We start from the raw sequence: 19,995 nt of genomic DNA on the forward strand, positions 1-19,995 counted from the left end.
TCGCCTTGGTCAACATCACAGAGCCTATCTCCTGCCTTCCTGTTTAAAGACTTGCTTTGCTGACATCCCTTCTGGCTCCAGATCCTGCTTGCTGTTCCACTACATTGATCCCTGACTTCTGGCTTGGCTGACTATCCGTTCCGGTTACTGAACTTTGGCTATGTTTTGACTACGTTTGTTCTTTTTACTTTTATTATTAAACAAGTGTGATTTACCTGTACTTCTGTCTCGGTCTGATTTCATGGTTTCTGACATCTACGTTGATATTCTCAGTGAGAAGCGAGTGTATGATTATAGAGCTTTGAATGTAAACCGTGGAAAGTTTTGGAGCTCTTTATTAACGACTTGCCGACCAACAGTTTAACCATTACTGCTGGCCGGTGGCTTTGTTGTTCCCCTGCGATGTACCCTTACGTGGCGGGGAAACTTCCTGGTTTAGGATGTGCGCACGCCCCCTGCTTCTTGTGTTAGACATAGCACAAGTTCGTCAGCAGACTCGCAGCCAATGATTTTGGCTGTGAACCTGCTGACGGCTGTGGCCAATCACAACACAGATCTGTGTTTGTTAGTAAACTCAACCCAGATCTGGCTGTCTTCACTTCAGAGCTGAAATCAGGAAGAAAACCCAGCCCCTCTGTAAAGGAGTAAAGTCAGCACACATACACTTGTTAGGCACAGAGTTAACCCTTTGATTGCCCTCCTGATCACTCCTATCACCCACCCCATTCACACAAGTCCAATTTGTAATGCAATTTGACAGGTCCGAATCGCATGACAAGTGGAACCCTATTCTCAGCAATGGAACTGTTCAAAATGCTGCGACTCTGACTTTGTGGTGCCGCACTGATTCGAAAAAAAAAAAAAAAGGTTCCTGCACAATTTTTTGGCGATTTTCAGGTGTGACTTGCATAGACATCCGTGCATGAAGTCGCACACATGTCAGTCAAGTCGCACCTGAAGTCGCACTGACCTACGGCTTTGAAATCATGTGACTTCAAGTGAAGTCGCGTGATATCAAAGTCAGGGGGGTTCAGTGTGAATCGGGGCTCCAAAAGTGTTCCCAGCGCTAAACCTTTCATCCAGTTTCTAAATTGCTGCATTTGTACATTTCAGAAGGCAGTGTAAAGGAATAGTAGTGGTAAAAAAAAAACAAAAAAACGCTTGTGGGTTTAACTAATCAATTTTTGTCTAATTCTCCCTTGAACAAAATGTATTACTTTGATTTTATTGGATATGTTTTATAACAGAAGGTAGATCACCAGTGGTGATCAATTACCACCGAAAGAAATCTCTGTCTGTGAGAAAAAAAATGATATAAATGAAATTTGTGTACAGTTCTACATGACCGCGCAATTACCAGTTAAAGTAGCGCAATGCTGAATAGCAAAAAAATGCCCTGGCCATGGAGGTGGTAAAATCTTCCGGAGGTGAAGTGGTTAAAGAAATGCTGAAGATGAAATATATTTGAGATGTGCTGAGAATCAAACGCTCGTTCCTCTCATTTTCTTCCGCAATTGTTGGGTTGTATTACGGGTGGGTCAGCTATACCGGGACGCCTGCGCTCACCTCGTGAGGTGGGAAGGCCGCGGTGTAGATTCCCTCCTTCAGCATCCGCTCTATCCCCACCTCCGCGTGTTTCCGCTTCCCGTACATCGTGCGTGACAGGACCTCGTAGACCTGCGGGGCGGCAGGAGGCATGTGAGGGAACGTTTCATATTGCAGAGTGCGAATCCTCGGCATGCGGGAAGATCTCTACTTACAATGCGACTTCTCTGGGTGTTGGTGAAGTAGGTGGCGTGGAAGTCGCTACCCAGAAACCTAAAGAACACATTATTATGGAATGAATTTTGGTAAAAAAAAATTGCAAAAACAGTTTTCAAAGTCTTATATGGGGGTCCTAATCCTAAAATTACTAGAGACAAGATCCCTAAGAGCAGTAATTGGTGGCTTCCTATAGAGCAGCAATATCCAGCCAGAGCCAGGGGTTCCTCAAATGCTGCCAAGGGTTCCTTGAGCTGTGGCTGATTGACCTCCAATATGGTGGTACTGGCACCATTCCAGGTCCAAGGACAGAGCCAGTGCCATCACACCAATAATCTTCTCAGCTGTTTGTAAGGGTGGCAGTCTGACCACCATTCTTCCCACTGATCACCAATGTAAGGAACATTCTTCTCACTGATCACCAATGTAAGGAGCATTCTTCTCACTGATCACCAATGTAAGGAACATTCTTCTCACTGATCACCAATGTAAGGAACATTCTTCTCACTGATCACCAATGTAAGGAACATTCTTCTCACTGATCACCAATGTAAGGAACATTCTTCCCACTGATCACCAATGTAAGGAACATTCTTCTCACTGATCACCAATGTAAGGAACATTCTTCTCACTGATCACCAATGTAAGGAACATTCTTCCCACTGATCACCAATGTAAGGAACATTCTTCTCACTGATCACCAATGTAAGGAACATTCTTCTCACTGATCACCAATGTAAGGAGCATTCTTCTCACTGATCACCAATGTAAGGAACATTCTTCTCACTGATCACCAATGTAAGGAACATTCTTCTCACTGATCACCAATGTAAGGAACATTCTTCTCACTGATCACCAATGTAAGGAACATTCTTCTCACTGACCACCAATGTAAGGAACATTCTTCTCACTGATCACCAATGTAAGGAGCATTCTTCTCACTGATCACCAATGTAAGGAACATTCTTCTCACTGATCACCAATGTAAGGAACATTCTTCTCACTGATCACCAATGTAAGGAACATTCTTCTCACTGATCACCAATGTAAGGAACATTCTTCTCACTGATCACCAATGTAAGGAACATTCTTCTCACTGATCACCAATGTAAGGAACATTCTTCCCACTGATCACCAATGTAAGGAACATTCTTCTCACTGATCACCAATGTAAGGGACATTCTTCCCACTGATCACCAATGTAAGGAACATTCTTCTCACTGTTCACCAATGTAAGGAACATTCTTCTCACTGATCACCAATGTAAGGAACATTCTTCTCACTGATCACCAATGTAAGGAACATTCTTCTCACTGATCACCAATGTAAGGAACATTCTTCTCACTGATCACCAATGTAAGGAGCATTCTTCTCACTGATCACCAATGTAAGGAACATTCTTCTCACTGATCACCAATGTAAGGAACATTCTTCCCACTGATCACCAATGTAAGGAACATTCTTCCCACTGATCACCAATGTAAGGAACATTCTTCTCACTGATCACCAATGTAAGGGACATTCTTCTCACTGATCACCAATGTAAGGAACATTCTTCTCACTGATCACCAATGTAAGGAACATTCTTCTCACTGATCACCAATGTAAGGAACATTCTTCTCACTGATCACCAATGTAAGGAACATTCTTCTCACTGATCACCAATGTAAGGGGACATTCTGCTCTAATCATGTGCCAGGAAAGAGCATACAATGTGGTCATCCTGTATCCTACAGCGTCCCTGATTGGTGGACAGTTGGATTCCCGGGTAGCACTTTGTGCGGTGTAATTCCGGTCTCGCCTGTCCATCCCTCGCACTTACCTCTGCAGTTTGGAGCGGCGGAAGGCGCAGGTGTAGTAGTCCAGCGGCTTGTTGGGGACATATTGATACATGGGGTTGGGGAGGTGCAGTCTCTGTAGGAAGCGGTCTGAGGCGTTGTTGTCCGGATTGGGCTGAGCCTGCGGGAAATAATGAGAATATGATAACAATGGTGACTCTCACCTCTCTGCATTGTGTCTATGAGGAGGGATTATTTTCTGTAACAGCCGGGACCAGGGAAGGGGGGCTACACTTCACCTCCTGACATTGCGGGCCATTTATAAATGTCTATGTTTTGTCTCACTGCACCGATGACACGCCCACATCTCAGCGGCGCTTCACTTCATGACGGATAACCCAATCATGTGTCAGAAGAACGCCATAGCAATGACCTGAAAGGACGGGTATTGGAATTCAAAATTGGAGGGCGGCTCTCTGTTGGCTGGGGTACCATCAGGGGGCCCCCCGAGTAATCTGAGAAATGTAGAAAGGATGAGGACGCCACACAACTAGTGTAAATCTAGAAGGTTTTTCATTGTAGAGAAAAGGCCAACACGTTTCGGGGGATCAGAACTCCCCCCTTCATCAGGGCCAGGGAAACAACATATAAAAAAACAAGAAAAACCAACACGTTTCGGGGGATCAGAACTCCCCCCTTTATAAGGGCCAGGGAAACAACATAAAAGAACAAGAAAACCAAACACGTTTTGGGGGGATCAGAACTCCTCTTCATCAGGACCAGGGAAACAAATAACCTAAAGCAACAAGAAAAGTCCAACACGTTTCAGGCTTAAAGAATTACCCCTTTATCAACGCTAGGGATAAATATTACATAAAGTAACAAGAATGTCCAAAACATTTCAGAGGATCAGAACTCCCGCTTCATCAGGGCCAGGGAAACAACATAAAAGAACAAGAAAAAACCAACACGTCTCGAGGAATTAGACCTCTCCCTTCATCGGGGCCAGGGAAAAAATTAATAAAGTAACAAGAAAAATCCAACACGTTTTGGGGTCCCAGAACTTCTGTTTATCAGGACCAGGTAAAAAAAATAACATGAGATAACAGAAAAGCTCCAGCATGTTTTGGGGCTTAGAACTCCCCTGTCTTCAGGGCCAGGGAAGCAAATAACATAAAGTAACAAGAACATTCTAACATGTTTTAAGCTTTTAGAACCCCCCCCCCACTCCTTCATTATTGCCAGGGAAACAAATAACATAAATGATGAGGAAAGATCCAACACATTTCGGGGGCTCCGAATTCTCCCTTCATCAGAGCCATGGAAACCACTTAAGAAAAATTCAACACGTTTCAGGGGGTTAGATTTCCCCTATCATCAGCGTCAGGATCACAATATTAAGTAAGAAGAAAACCCATCACGTTTCGGGGGCTCAGAAATTCCCTTCATCAGGGCCAGGGAAACAAATAACATAAAGTAACAAGAAAAATCCAACACATTTCGGGCTTTCAGAAGTCCCCTTCATCAGGGCCAGAGAAACAACCTAAAATAACAGGAGAAATCCAACACATTTCAGGGGCTTAGAACTCCCCCTTTCATCAGGGCCAGGACAACAGCATAAAGTAACTAGAAAAATCCAACACATTTCAGGGTATCTTAACTCCCCCTTCATCAGGGCCAGGGAAACAAATAGGATAAAGTAACAACAAAAATCTAACACGTTTTGGGCCTTCAGAACGCCCCTTCATCAGAGCCAGGGAAACAACATAAAGAAGGAAAATTCAACACGTTTCAGAGGGTTATAATTTCCTTATTATCAGGGTCAGGATAACAACATACGTAAAGTATCAAGAACAATCCAACACGTTTTGGGCTTTCAGAACTCCCCTTCATCAGGGCCAAGGAAACAAATAGGATAAAGTAACAAGAAAAATCCAACACATTTCGAGGGTTTAGAACGCCCCTTAATCAGGGCCAGGGAAACAACAAAAAGTAACAAGAAAAACCCAACAAGTTTCGGGGGCGCAGAACTCTCCCTTTACCAGGGACAGAAAAACAAATAACATAAATAAACAAGAAACAACATAAAATTCAACACGTTTCGGGCTCTCCAAACTCCCCCTTCATCAAGACTAGGGAAACAAATAATATAGTAACAAGAAACACATTTCAGGTTCTCAGAAGTCCCTCTTTATCAGGGCCAAGGAAAAAAATAACAAAGTAACAAGAAAAATCCAACACTATGCTGTTATATTGTCGTATACCGAATTTTGTATTTATCACATATTAGGACATTTTATTTCTGTCTTTCCTTCTATTAAGTTCCTTTATATTATCTGTTTTCCTGGCCCTAATGAAGGGGGAATTCTGAGACCCCGAAACGTCTTGGATTTTTCTCTGGTCTTGTACAATGAAACCTTCTGGCCTCATACCAGGTCTAATTCTTTTTACATTTTTCATTTTATGAAAGTTGTCACCAGAGTGCAGCACAAAAAAAGTAGAAAAGTGCTGACACCGCCTTTAGAAGATCCTCCTCCGCCGCGCTTAGCACGGTATTGATTATTTTGAATGTTATTGGCGCGTTTGTTACTTTTTTATGAACCGTCCCTCTGCTTTGCTCTCATCCTGACCACCCGGGTTTATTGTGGCCCATGTGAGGGCGGATCAGACCTGTAGGGGTGCCCGTATGCACAGCTCCTCCGCGTAGTACACCAAGAGGTCCCAGGGGGCGCTGAGCTTCAGGTAATGGAGGGATCTTCGCTCGCTCAGGGTTTGCTCCTGCCGGACAGACAGACAGATGGACATTAGGGTCAGGACAAAGGTCTGCCATTAAAAGAAGAGTGTGGGGGGACCCGGGCAGTGCTCTCACCTTCTCCAACAGAAGCCCCGCCTTCAGCAGGTTGCGGTGGAAACGCCTTCTGTGATTTTCATTGGCCTCTCTCCTCCTCGCTCTGCGCTGCTGGTCACGTTCCGCCTGGGCTGACGTCTTCATCTTGTGTTTCTTGGATTGAAGCTTCTCCTCCCAAACCAGAACAAAATCTGCGACAGAGGGTGGCGACATTTTCGGGGGGGGGGGGGGGGGAGGGGGAGGAATAAATAATTTCATTAGCAAACGTTCTGCATCACACCAGAGCCCCACAAACCAGGGTGTTGGTTTTTGCTGATTAGTAATAAAATTTTCGATGCCAGTTGATGGATGATTGATGGGGATGAACTCCCCCTTTGCAGTGCATCCCCCCCCCCCACACACACACAAATATAAAGTGATACAGATCTTACCGATGGGGGTTTTGCCATCTTTGAAGGTATTTTCTGGGGGTTCTGTCCTGTACAGATCGGTACATGGGATGTATATGGGATCTTCATCGTAGTCCTCCCCGTACTGTACAAAAAGAGCACACAATGTGAAATAGGGGTCGGTTGGTTAGCTGGGGGATGGTTAGCTAAGTGTTGGCTGGCCTTAGTTGATTAGCTGAGGACTGGTTGGCTTTGGTTGGTTAGCTGAGAGTTGGCTGGCCTTGGTTGGTTAGCTGAGGGTTGGCTGGCCTTAGTTGGTTAGCTGAGGGTTGGCTGGCCTTGGTTGGTTAGCTGAGGGTTGCTTAGCTGTGGGTTGGTTAGCTGAGGGTTGGTTGGCCTTGGTTGGTTAGCTGAGGATTGGTTAGCTAAGGGTTTGTTAACTGAGGGTTGACTGGCCTTGGTTCGTTAACTGAGAGTTGGTTAGCTGTGGGTTGGTTAGCTGAGGGTTGGCTGGCCTTGGTTGGTTAGCTGATGGTTGGTTAGCTGAGGGTTTGTTAGCTGACGGCTGGTTAGCTGAGGGCTGGTTAGCTGAGGGTTGGTTGGCCTTGGTTGGTTAGCTGATGGTTGGTTGGCCTTGAATGATTAGCTGAGGGTTGGCTTTGCTGAGGGTTTATTAGGTGAGGGTTGCTTAGCTGAGGGTTGCTTAGCTGTGGGTTGCTTAGCTGTGGGTTGGTTAGTTGAGGGTTGGTTGGCCTTGGTTGGTTAGCTGAGGGTTGGTTAGCTGAGGGTTTGTTAGCTGAGGGTTGGTTAGCTGAGGGTTGGTTTGCCCTGGTTGGTTAGCTGAGGGTTTGTTAGCTGAGGGTTGGTTGACCTTGGTTGGATAGCTGAGGGTTGGTTAGCTGAGGGTTTGTTAGCTGTCGGTTGGTTAGCTGAGGGTTGGTTTGCCCTGGTTGATTAGCTGAGGGTTGGTTTGCCCTGGTTGGTTAGCTGAGGGTTGGTTTGCCTTGGCTGGTTAGCTGTGGGTTGGTTAATCTGGGCATTACTGGCAAATAATTTGGATTAAAGGAAAAGGAACCTGAATATAGTTCAGTCACAAATTGCTCAGATTATAGTGATACAATGCCTCCCAGCAATCAGATTGGGTGAATAAAGGGGACAGTTACAGAGAGGTTACTATGGGGAGACGATCGATCAGTGACATACATGAATAAAACGGTTCTCACATAGTCATCAGTGCTGACTCCATTGGGCAAAGTCCCTGGAGAGTCTCCGAGAAGTTCGGCCCCATCTCTGTCCAGATCCACGAAGGAACTCGTGTCCAGATCCGACCAATCCGACAGCTTCCTCCGGAACATCCTGGCCAACTACATGCCCTGGGTGGGGGGACAGCGGGCACACCGGGCACTGGGGGGACACAGACCGGCAGAGGAGGGTGATATGTGGAGGTGACAAAGGAGGGTGATGATGGGGGATAGAGGAGAGTGATGGAGGAGTGATAGAGCAGGGTAATGGGGGGGGGGGGTGACAGAAGAAGGTAATTGGGGGTGACAGAGGAAGGTAATTGGGGGTGACAGAGGAAGGTAATTGGGGGTGACAGAGGAAGGTAATTGGGGGGTGACAGAGGAAGGTAATGGGGTGTGACAGAAGAGGGTGATATATGGAGGTGACAGAGGAGGGTGATGGAGGAAAGTGATGAAGAGGTGACAAGGTGACCGGTCAGTGTGGGGTGTAAGTGGGTGTCTTCCCTCTTTGTAGCAGTGTGGCCCCTTACCTGCTCTCCGTAGATGGCGGTATGTGTGCCGCCCCCTCTGCAGTCTTGCCCCCAGAGGGAAGGGGTTGCAGGCTGCACACAGATTGCAGGGGATGGTTGCAGTCTCCTCTCCTCTGCTCTCCTCTCCTCCCTCCTCTACATTACAGCATCAGTCAGTCCGGGGAGGGGCGGCTGCTCAGAGGATGCTGAGATCTGCACTGTCTGTATACAGCTATCCGTATACCGCCCTCAATCAATACTACCACCCCCCATATGTCACCCCTGGGGCTCCTCACACTTCAATAAAGGAGCAACCTCTAACTGTTGAAGGACCACAAACCTCAGCATGGTGGGAGCTGTAGTTCCTCCAGCACTGTAGATTGATGATTAGCAACTTTCAACTGGGATTACAGGACAGGAAGTGAGCTGTGTGCAGAAAAATGTCTTCCCCCATTACCAGATCTTCATCTCATGGAAGGCCGAAGGATGGACCAAGCAGAATCCCCTCCATGACACACACAACGTCCGGACATTGCTATTGGCCCTAGACTCTTGCTAAACCCAAACAGCCAATCATGTGGATACAAATCAATATGTAAAGCATGCTGACATGCTCAAGAAATGTCATCATTATTTAGGTGAACATCAGAATGTGAAATATGTGAGATCCAGGTACCCGACTAGGACAATGTCCCGCCACCCCCATAGCACCATACCCCCCCCCCCCCCCCACGACTGCGCTTGGTCACACGTGTATGTATGTGCCAACCCTTAGTCCAGGAAGCAGATGGTGACACTGGTTGATACCTGAACAAATATGGTGCCGTCCTTCTGGAGAGACAAGCAGATGAAGGCATTTTCAGGGGGAGTCCTGTGATCTGTGTGAGAGGGAATAAATACCTGGAAGGGTTACACTGACTCATTGCTCATCATGAGAGGATATATCCGATGACAGGTCCACTTTATAGGAGATATGAAGACCAGCACTGGGGGTCATGAATACTCCCTAGACTCCATACACAGCCCTGATGTAAGTGACTCCAGCGGTGGAATGGTTGTCAGTGGCAGGTGTTCTCAAACATAGCCGACCTCCTGGGATCTTCACCTTCTGCCCTCCTCAGAGATTACAGAGAACAAAACAAAAACATCCAGAGATGGAAAGTTCTGCAACATTTCATTATTATATACTAGACATGTGCAGTTCGTTTCATTCTGAATTGAAATTTGGATGAAACTTTTGTTTTTCAGAGATTCGGATGTAACTGAATTTCCGAATTACAACAGTAATGAATGTAAATAAATCCAAAATAGTGAAACACGATTTTATCTGAAATTCGAATCAAATTCAAAAAAAAATTTGAAGTATAAATATATTTCTGACTATGACCTGTGGTCAAGATCTCCCGATGGGCACCTGTGGTCAAAGCTCTGCCAGTGGTCAACGATTTGCCAGTGGTCACCTGTGCTCAAGGATCTGCCAGGGGTCACCTGTAGTCAAGGATCTGCCAGTGGTCACCTGGGATTAAGATCTCCCATTGGTCAACTGTGGTTAAGGATCTGCCGGTGGTCACCTGTGATCAATGATCTTCTTGTGGTCACCTGTGGTCAAGGATCTCCCAGTGGACACTTGTGGTCAAGATCTCCTGGTGGTTAAAGATTTGCCAGTGGTCACCTGTGGTCACTGAACTGCTGGTGGTCACCTGTGGTCAAGGATCTGCCGGTGGCCACCTGTGATCAAGATCTCCCAGTGGGCACCTGTGTTCAAAGATCTGCCAGTAGTCACCTGTGGTCAAGGATCCCCCGGTGGTCAACTGCAGTCAAATTTTACCCAGTGGTCACCTGTGGTCAAGAATCTCCTAGTGGTTGCCTGTGGTGAAGGATCTCCCGGTGGTCAATGATCTGCCGGTGGTTACCTGTGGTCAAGATCTCTCAGTGGTCGTCTGTGGTCAAGGATCTACTAGTGGTTACCTGTGGTCAATGATCTCCCAGTGGTCATCTGTGGTAAAGGATCTCCCAATAGTCACCTGTGGTCAAGGATCTTCCAGAGTGGTGACCTGTGGTGAAGGATCTCCCAGTGGCCACCTGTGGTCAAGGATCTCCCGGTGGTTGCCTGTGGTCAAGGATCAACTGGTGGTCACCTGTGGTCAAGATCTCCTGGCGGGCACCTGTGGTAAAGGAACTGCCAGTGGTCACCTGTGGTCAAAGATCTGCCGGTGGTCACCTGTTGTCAAAGTTCTGCCAGTGATCACCTGTGGTCAAGGATCTCCCAGTGGTCACCTGTGGCCAAGGATCTCCCGTGGTCACCTGTCGTCAAGGATCTCCCCGTGGTCATCTGTGGTCAAGGATCTGCCAGTGGTCACCTGTGGTCAAGATCTCCCCATAAGCACCTGTGGTCAAGGATCTGCCAGTGGTAACCTGTGGTCAAAGATCTGCTGGTGGTCACCTGTGGTCAAGGATCTGCCGGTGGCCACCTGTGATCAAGATCTCCCAGTGGGCACCTGTGGTCAAAGATCTGCCGGTGGTCACCTGTTGTCAAAGTTCTGCCAGTGATCACCTGTGGTCAAGGATCCCCCAGTGGTCACCTGTGGTCAAAGATCTGCCAGTAGTCACCTGTAGTCAAGGATCTCCCGGTGGTTAACTGCAGTCAAATTTCACCCAGTGGTCACCTACGATCAAGAATCTCCCAGTGGTTGCCTGTGGTGAAGGATCTCCCGGTGGTCAATGATCTGCCGGTGGTCACCTGTGGTCAAGATCTCCCCATAGGCATCTGTGGTCAAGGATCTGCCAGTGGTAACCTGTGGTCAAAGATCTGCCGGTAGTCACCTGTGGTAAAAGATCTGCTAGTGGTCACCTGTGGTCAATGATCTGCTGGTGGTCAACTGTGGTCAAGAATCTGCTGGTGCCTACAGGTGGTCACGATCTCCCAATGGTCACTTGTGGTCAAGGATCTCCAAGTAGACACCTGTGCTCAAGGATCTCCCAGTGGTCAAGGATCTGCTGATGGTTACCTGTGGTCAAGGATCTTCCGGTGGTTACCTGAAGTCAAAGATCTCCCAGTGGTGACCTGTTATCAACAAGTATCTCCCAGTGGTGACCTATGGTCAAGGATCTCACGGTGGTCACCTGTGGTCAAGTATCTGCCAGTGGACACCTGTGGTCAAGGATCTTCCAGTGGACACCTGTGGTCAAGGATCTGCCGGTGGACACCTGTGGTACAACACCAAAATCTTTCACGATCTGGCACCGCCACCCCAGAAAAGTGTCCTCATGGTACCCCCATTATCAGTTGAGCATCACTGGATATATGCCAGGATACTGATACCCTCTTGTATGGATATATGCCCGGGTAATAATACCCTCTTGTATGGATGTGTGCCTGGGTACTGATACCCTCTCGTGGGTGCTAGGTAGGTGTACCCAATAAAGTGTCCTTGGTTTGTCTATGTAAATATGGCTATATGAAGGGATCTGCTTTGCAAAGTTCCCCTTTAAAAAACACGTCCCTGTCCTTTGTTCCACGTGCCCACGGAATGCCCGGGCCTCCCTCTCCATTGTTCTGTGCCCCGGGACAAACGTGGAATTCTAGTAAACAATAACAGCCTCATAGTTCTCACCTTCGTCATCTCACTGACTGACTGACACATTGACTAACCGACCTGTTCAGTGACAACCGGAGCGGGTGACTTCGCCGTACACATTCCTCACCCCGATGACTTGCCGTCGCCTTATGGTAATGAGGTCAGGGTGCCGCTCCACCACGTGTCATGCACCGCAGTATGCTCCACACGCGATGCGAGCCTGCAGCGCCAAACTGGTACGGCTGCATTTTTTTTCTCTTTTCATTCTGGAATTTTCTGTCACCGATCCAAAATTTTTTTTTTTTTTTTTTTGTTAATGAAGGACTCTCGTGGCGATCGTGTGTGAACCAACAAAATCTCCCAAAACCACATACATGCCTTCGGCAACTTTATTAAGTTTAAAGTGGCTGCAATAGTTTTCCCTTTTCACCTTAATTTTCTCCCGGTGAATCCCGCCAGTAACACACTTCCTGTCCTCTGGTGACGATGCTCACCGCACTGTGTCCAGTGTTGGGACAGGAGTGCCCGGGGCTAAAACACAGAACTCCGCCCCCTCTCTCGCTGCTAATACAGGTTGTAAATAGGAGTACCACCCTGCCTGCTCTGGCATTCCCATTCTTCACCCACCGTGCTTCAGCTGGCCGTAGTTGGCATGGAGGCAGCACCGCGCACTTTGCTACAATGTAAAGTAGTGAGTGTACAGCTTGTATAACAGTGTAAATTTGCTGTCCCCTCAAAATAACTCAACACACAGCCATTAATGTCTAAACCGCTGGCAACAAAAGTCAGTACACCCCTAAGTGAAAATGTCCAAATTGGGCCCAATTAGCCATTTTCCCTCCCCGGTGTCATGTGACTCGTTAGTGTTACAAGGTCTCAGCTGTGAATGGGGAGCAGGTGTGTTAAATTTTTGTGTTATCGCTCTCACTCTCTCATACTGGTCACTGGAAGTACAACATGGCACCTCATGGCAAAGAACTCTCTGAGGATCTGAAAAAAAGAATTGTTGCTCTACATAAAGATGGCCTAGGCCAGGGGTAGACAACCTGGTGCCCTCCAGCTGTTGTGGAACTACATTTCCCATGAGGCATTGCAAGGCTGGCAGTTACAATTATTCCCAGAGGCGTGATGGGATTTGTAGTTCTGCAACAGCTGGAGGGCCCCAGGTTGCCTACCCCCGGCCTAGGCTATAAGAAGATTGCCAAGACCCTGAAACTGATCTGCAGCACGGTGGCCAAGACCATACAGCGGTATAACAGGACAGGTTCCACTCAGAACAGGCCTCGCCATGGTCCACCAAAGAAGTTGAGGTCACGTGCTCAGCGTCATATCCAGAGGTTGTCTTTGGGAAATAGACGTATTAGTGCTGCCAGCATTGCTGCAGAGGTTGTAGGGTGGGGGTGGGGGGTCAGCCTGTCAGTGCTCAGACCATACACCGCACACTGCATCAAATTGGTCTGCATGGCTGTCATCCCAGAAGGAAGCCTCTTCTAAAGATGATGTACAAGAAAGTCCACAAACAGTTTGCTGAAGACAAGCAGACTAAGGAGATGGATTACTGGAACCATGTCCTGTGGTCTGATGAGACCAAGATAAACGTATTTGGTTCAGATGGTGACAAGTGTGTGTGGGGGCAACCAGGTGAGGAGGACAAAGACAAGTGTGTCTTGTCTACAATCAAGCATGGTGGTGGGAGTGTCATGGTCTGGGGCTGAGTGCTGCCGGCACTGGGGGGCTACAGATCATTGAGGGAACCATGAAGGCCAACATGTACTGTGAGATACTGAAGCAGATCATGATCCCCTCCCTTCAGAGACTGGACCGCAGGGCAGTATTCCAACATGATAACCACCCCAAACACACCTCCAAGACCACCACTGCCTTGCTAAAGAAGGGTAAAGGTGATGGACTGGCCAAGCATGTCTCCAGACCTAAACCCTATTGATCATCTGTGGGACATCCTCAAACAGAAGGTGGAGGAGCGCAAGGTCTCTAACATCCACCAGCTCTGTGATGTCGTCATGGAGGAGGGGAAGAGGACTCCAGTGACAACCTGTGAAGCTCTGGTGACCTCCATGCCCAAGAGGGTTAAGGCAGTGCTGGAAAATAATGGTGGCCACACAAAATATTGACACTTTGGGCCCAATTTGGACATTTTCACTTAGGGGTGTACTGACTTTTGTTGCCAGCGGTTTAGACATTAATGGCTGTGTGTTGAGTTATTTTGAGGGGACAGTAAATTTACACTGTTATACAAGCTGTACACTCACTACTTTACATTGTAGACAAGTGTCATTTCTTCAGTGTTGTCACATGAAAAGATAGAAGAAAAGATTTACACAAATGTGACGGGGGGGTGTACTTACTTTTATGAGGATACTGTATAATGTATGCTCATATATAATGCTCATACATCCTGGGGGGGGCAGTTTGGCATGTTCACCCTGGGCTCTCGATCAGTGTATCTCAACTCCAGTTCTCAAGGCGCATCCAACAGGTCATGTTTTCAGGATTTCCCTCAGATGAATTGGCTGTGGTAGTTACTAAGGCAGTGAAACTGATCAAATCACCTGTGCAGAATAATGGGAAGCCTGAGAACATGACCTGTTGGGGCACCTTGAGGGCTGGAGTTGAGAAACACTGCTTTAGGTGACCCTGTCCTGGTACTGTCTAGCACACAGCCTGTGAATGATAGCCTCAGCTCTGTTGCTATGAGCTGTGTGGATGGGGTGGGGGGGGGTCTCTTTCCGCCAATCTGCAGAGTGTAATTTCAGCTCTCCGTCCATTTTTTTCTGACAGCTCAGAGAAGCTTTATAAATGCTGGACTTTGAATGGATGTAGAGACGAGAAGACTGCAGATAAGCACGTACAACTTATGTAGGAGGATTTGTTTCATCTCTGCGTATCACCTGAAGGCCGGTTACTTCACTGGGGATATGGAGGGCTTACAACCACTTTAAAGATGTCTGTGTCCCCGCTGAGTTGATTCCACTCACTTCCTGTCATGGTGACCACACAGGAAGAAGATTCCCAGCCAAAAAAAACAAAAGAAGTGTCACTAAACTAAAAAAAGAATAACAATCAGTTTTGAGGTGTGACATGGTCTCCATAAATGTCTCTGATCTCATCTGCCGGTGGGATTATATTTCTGACTCATCGAGTTTATCTCGTTTTTCGCGGCGCGGCTCATGTTGAGGATGATCCGCGTGTCGGTGACTGAGGCGATATCAATGCCGCCGCTCCGGCACGAGACGTTATCTGCTCTTCCGAAAACAGAACTCAGGAATTCCAATTAACATTTTTACAGACTTCCATTGTGCGAGATAATTGCTGTAATTATGTCATTCCTTTGCGAGGGATCCGCCGCGTGACACCCGCCATAAATGCGTCTCCCGGGAGTCACCCCGGCTCACTCGCCTTTCTTCCAGGTCACAGAAGCCTCGTCGGTCGTTCCTCAGAGGAAGCCATGATCTGCTTCTTGGTCCACATCCTGGGGATCCTCTCCGGGGCCATCGGGATGATCCTCACCTGGATAGTCTGCTTCCTCCCGCAATGGCGGCTGGCGGTCCTGGCGGAGAACAACAGCTTCGTGGTGGAAGGCGGGAGGATCGACGGCGAGTGGCTCAGCCGGTGGGACGGCCTGTGGGTGACCTGCCTCAGCCAACGCCGCTTCACCCTGGAGTGCAACGACTACGGCTCCCGGGTGTCCCTCACCTCCGACCTCAAGGCCGGCCGCGTCTTCCTGGGCTTCAGCATCGCCATGACCACCCTGGCCTTCATCCTCTCCCTGATCGGGATCATCGTGTCCGGCTGCTGCTCCCGCTGCTGCGGCGAGAGCCGCGAGGATAGGCGCTGCCTGACCCTGACCGCAGGAATCATCTACCTCCTCAGCATGGTCCTCATCCTCATCCCCGTCATCTGGGTCATCGTCAACGTGGCCCGAGGGGCCTACGACGCTTCCCTGACCAGGGGGGCCGTGAGGCTGGAGATCGGGGAGGCCATAATGCTGGCCTGGCCCACCATCATCTTCCTCCTCATCGGGGGGATCATCCTGTGCTCCAGCTGCTGCTGCGGCAGCGGGATGGTCAAGAAAGGCCAATATAGACCGGCCTGTGACCAGGAGATGGTGCAGCGGAAGCTCCCCTGCGATGAGCGGTCCTGCAGCACCCCTAGAATGCAGTACATATAAATCTCCACCAGATGTCCCCACAGAACAAGGACTTTACTGGCTTAGCTGGGCTGTGAAGGCGCCTGAAATATGAACTGTCTGTGCTTCCCACTTCTTGGACTCTTCCAGCACAGGTCTAAGAACGAATGGCGGAGTCCGACTGGGCATTATTGGAAAAACAGACAGTTTTCCTTTCACATAGAACTTTGGCCATGGTTTTCACCAACCACAGAAATGGACTAGAGACCTGGTCTGGGACTTGTAGTTCCTCGGCGGTGCCGGCAGACGCGCGACAAACGTTTGTCGGGTCGTCTTTTCTGTACATTGCTTTATGTTCAGACCGCTAATGAAAATCGACCAATCGGGTGTCATGTATATAATGTGAATGTTTCTTATTTACTGTCTGCAACAATTGTAAATATTTCATGTATGATGTCATAATATTTATATGATGTGTTATAATTTATATCATGAGATATTAAACACAACACTAAACCACTTCTCTTGTCCTGTATGTCGGGTGTAATTCTCGGTATCTGTTCTTATTCTGTATGTATGGACTGGAGAGTGGAACCAATTGTATGGCAATCAATATACAGTAATGGGCGCCTCCATACGAGTGATCAGGGAATAGAGCTCAGTATGGGGTCACCTATAGAGTCCCCGTTCCTATAAACCAAGCAAGCCTGGCCTACTGGTACATGGCCACCCCTCAGGAAGTACCGGAGACTGAAGAAAGGAACAGCCTGGGTTCTGTGGTTCCAGGAATGGAGTTGTCTGCAGGGAATGGTGGGGATTGGGGTCTGACAGGAACATAGTCAGCGGGACAGGCAGATGGGTCAGGAACACTGGTCTGGTGACATGGGGACTGGTGTGGCAGTGATCAGGAACATTGTTGGTAGCTTACACTAGTCTGGTGACACTACTGGTGTAGCCACGATCAGGAACACTGCTGTTGGCTGCACTGCTCTGGTGACCCTGTACTGTATCATGGCCAGATCTAGGGGGGTTTCAGTTGCGCGCGCCCTCCCCAGATCCCCGCTGACCACCCCCCCCCCCCTCTACTCCAGATGGTTTGCCACCTCCTGAGCAACTTCTCCCCTCCCTGCACTGCCCCCAGCCCCCCCCCCCTCCCTGCACTGCTCCCAGCTCCCCTCCTCCCAGCAGCGCACACACTCCCCCCCCCCAGCAGCGCACACAGCTCCCCCCGCCCAGCAGCGCACACAGCTCCCCCCTTCCCAGTAGTGCACACAGCTCCCCCTCCCCTCCCTGCACTGCACACAGCTCCCCCTCCCTGCACTGCACACAGCTCCCCCTCCCCTCCCTGCACTGCACACAGCTCCTCCTCCTCTACCCTCCCTGCACACAGCTTCCCCCTCCCTGCACCACACACAGCTCCCCCCTCCCTGCACCACACACAGCTCCCCCCTCCCTGCACCACACACAGCCCCCCCCTCCCTGCACCACACACAGCTCCCCCTCCCCTCCCTGCACCACACACAGCCCCCCCCTCCCTGCACCACACACAGCTCCCCCCTCCCTGCACCACACACAGCTCCCCCCCCTCCCTGCACTGCACATATCTGAGATCACATTTTTTTTACACACAGCCACGAACTGCAAAGTGTTTAGGTGGTTATTGGAGCTGTGCTGTCATTCTGATCAGGGAAGATCACAGGTCAGCACTGCAACATATCAGCCAGTTACACACTGTGCAGATCGTGGCTGTGTGTAAAGGAACGCAATCTCAGATATGTGCAGTGCAGGGAGGGGAAAGGAGCCCTGCCGCTGGTGATCCCCCCACAGGTGATCCCTGTCCTGGGGCCTGACACAGTGACTGCTGTCCTCTGCCCCCTGTACACTGCCCTACCAATTCATACACAATCCCCTGCTGACCTCTCATCTTTTGCCCTGATGACCCCTGTACAATGCCCTACAAACTGCTGACCCCCTGTACACTGCCCTACAAACTGCTGACCCCCTGTACACTGCCCTACAAACTGCTGACCCCCTGTACACTGCCCTACAAACTGCTGACCCCCTGTACACTGCCCTACAAACTGCTGACCCCTGTACACTGCCCTACAAACTGCTGACCCCCTGTATACTGCCCTACAAACTGCTGACCCCCTGTACACTGCCCTACAAACTGCTGACCCCTGTATACTGCCCTACAAACTGCTGACCCCCTGTACACTGCCCTACAAACTGCTGACCCCCTGTACACTGCCCTACAAACTGCTGACCCCTGTACACTGCCCTACAAACTGCTGACCCCCTGTATACTGCCCTACAAACTGCTGACCCCCTGTACACTGCCCTACAAACTGCTGACCCCTGTATACTGCCCTACAAACTGCTGACCCCCTGTACACTGCCCTACAAACTGCTGACCCCTGTATACTGCCCTACAAACTGCTGACCCCCTGTACACTGCCCTACAAACTGCTGACCCCCTGTACACTGCCCTACAAACTGCTGACCCCTGTATACTGCCCTACAAACTGCTGACCCCTGTACACTGCCCTACAAACTGCTGACCCCTGTACACTGCCCTACAAACTGCTGACCCCTGTACACTGCCCTACAAACTGCTGACCCCCTGTATACTGCCCTACAAACTGCTGACCCCCTGTACACTGCCCTACAAACTGCTGACCCCTGTACACTGCCCTACAAACTGCTGACCCCCTGTACACTGCTCTACAAACTGCTGACCCCCGTACACTGCCCTACAAACTGCTGACCTCTGTACACTGCCCTACAAACTGCTGACCTCTGTACACTGCCCTACAAACTGCTGACCCCCTGTACACTGCCCTACAAACTGCTGACCTCTGTACACTGCTCTACAAACTGCTGACCCCCTGTACACTGCCCTACAAACTGCTGACCCCCTGTACACTGCCCTACAAACTGCTGACCCCTGTACACTGCCCTACAAACTGCTGACCCCTGTACAATGTCCTGCTGACCTCCCTTCTGCCCCCTGACATTTTTTTACTGCACCCCCACATCAGACAGGCTAGATCCGGCCCTCTACTGTACCCCCTTTTTTTTACCTTGTGACCCCGCCAGTAACACACTTCCTGTCCAAGGGTGACAAGACTCACTCCACTGTATCTATGGAGGAGCAGAGTTGTCACCCTAGGACAGGCATACAGAACACCTCCCCCTCTCAGCTCCATAACATAGGGGGGAGGAGTTGTGTAGATAAAACACTTCCTGAGATATGACTTCAGAGGACAGTTTTCTGGTATGAAAAGTCCAATGAGAACGTCACACTAAGGAATGAAGAGTGAAGAAATCTGTTAATAGCGGTACTGGTCAAAGAGAAGAAAACAGAACTGCCAACGTGTTTCGGGGGCTCAGAGATCTCCCCCTTCTTCAGGGCTCACATATTGTATGTAGTCAGGAGGACTCGATCATATATCATCATCTCTCCAACAAGGTGACTGGGCTGTTCTTTTTTTATTATCCTGGAGTTCATAAAATCAGCCACCAGGTGGCGCCATTTCAGTTCTTTTATTAAAGAAAAAAAATACAGTGCCTTGAAAAAGTATTCATACCCCTTGAAATTTCCCACATTTCCTCATGTTACAACCAAAAACATAAATGTATTTTATTGGGATTTTATGTGATAGACCAACACAAAGTGTCACATAATTGTGAAGTGGAAGGAAAATGATAAATGATACAAATAAATATGTGAAAAGTGTGGGG

The 19,995-nt window shown here is 48.9% G+C and overlaps 2 protein-coding genes across 6 annotated transcripts in view; one reads left to right on the plus strand and one right to left on the minus strand.

Moving 5' to 3' along the window:
- Nucleotides 1-19,995, minus strand: part of ANO7 (anoctamin 7) — a 61,740-nt gene that overhangs the window by 26,224 nt on the left and 15,521 nt on the right. The window contains exons 1-8 of one of the 5 annotated variants that reach the window (XM_073601499.1): nucleotides 8,867-9,193; nucleotides 8,000-8,180; nucleotides 6,819-6,921; nucleotides 6,409-6,578; nucleotides 6,210-6,317; nucleotides 3,584-3,720; nucleotides 1,761-1,818; nucleotides 1,567-1,677 (exon numbers count right to left, since the gene is read on the minus strand). In XM_073601499.1, coding sequence (XP_073457600.1) covers nucleotides 1,567-1,677; nucleotides 1,761-1,818; nucleotides 3,584-3,720; nucleotides 6,210-6,317; nucleotides 6,409-6,578; nucleotides 6,819-6,921; nucleotides 8,000-8,131 — 819 coding nt within the window. In that variant the 5' untranslated portion in view covers nucleotides 8,132-8,180; nucleotides 8,867-9,193. The other 4 variants (XM_073601501.1, XM_073601498.1, XM_073601500.1 and 1 more) reach the window with 4 other exon arrangements.
- LOC141109777 (claudin-8-like) lies at nucleotides 15,480-16,772 on the plus strand. Its single transcript, XM_073601061.1, has one exon. It carries the CDS (start codon nucleotides 15,571-15,573, stop codon nucleotides 16,291-16,293), a length of 723 nt encoding a protein of 240 aa, XP_073457162.1. The 5' UTR covers nucleotides 15,480-15,570; the 3' UTR covers nucleotides 16,294-16,772.

The sequence above is a fragment of the Aquarana catesbeiana genome, linkage group LG10, assembly GCF_042186555.1.
Source record: "Aquarana catesbeiana isolate 2022-GZ linkage group LG10, ASM4218655v1, whole genome shotgun sequence".
Classification (NCBI taxonomy): domain Eukaryota; kingdom Metazoa; phylum Chordata; class Amphibia; order Anura; family Ranidae; genus Aquarana; species Aquarana catesbeiana.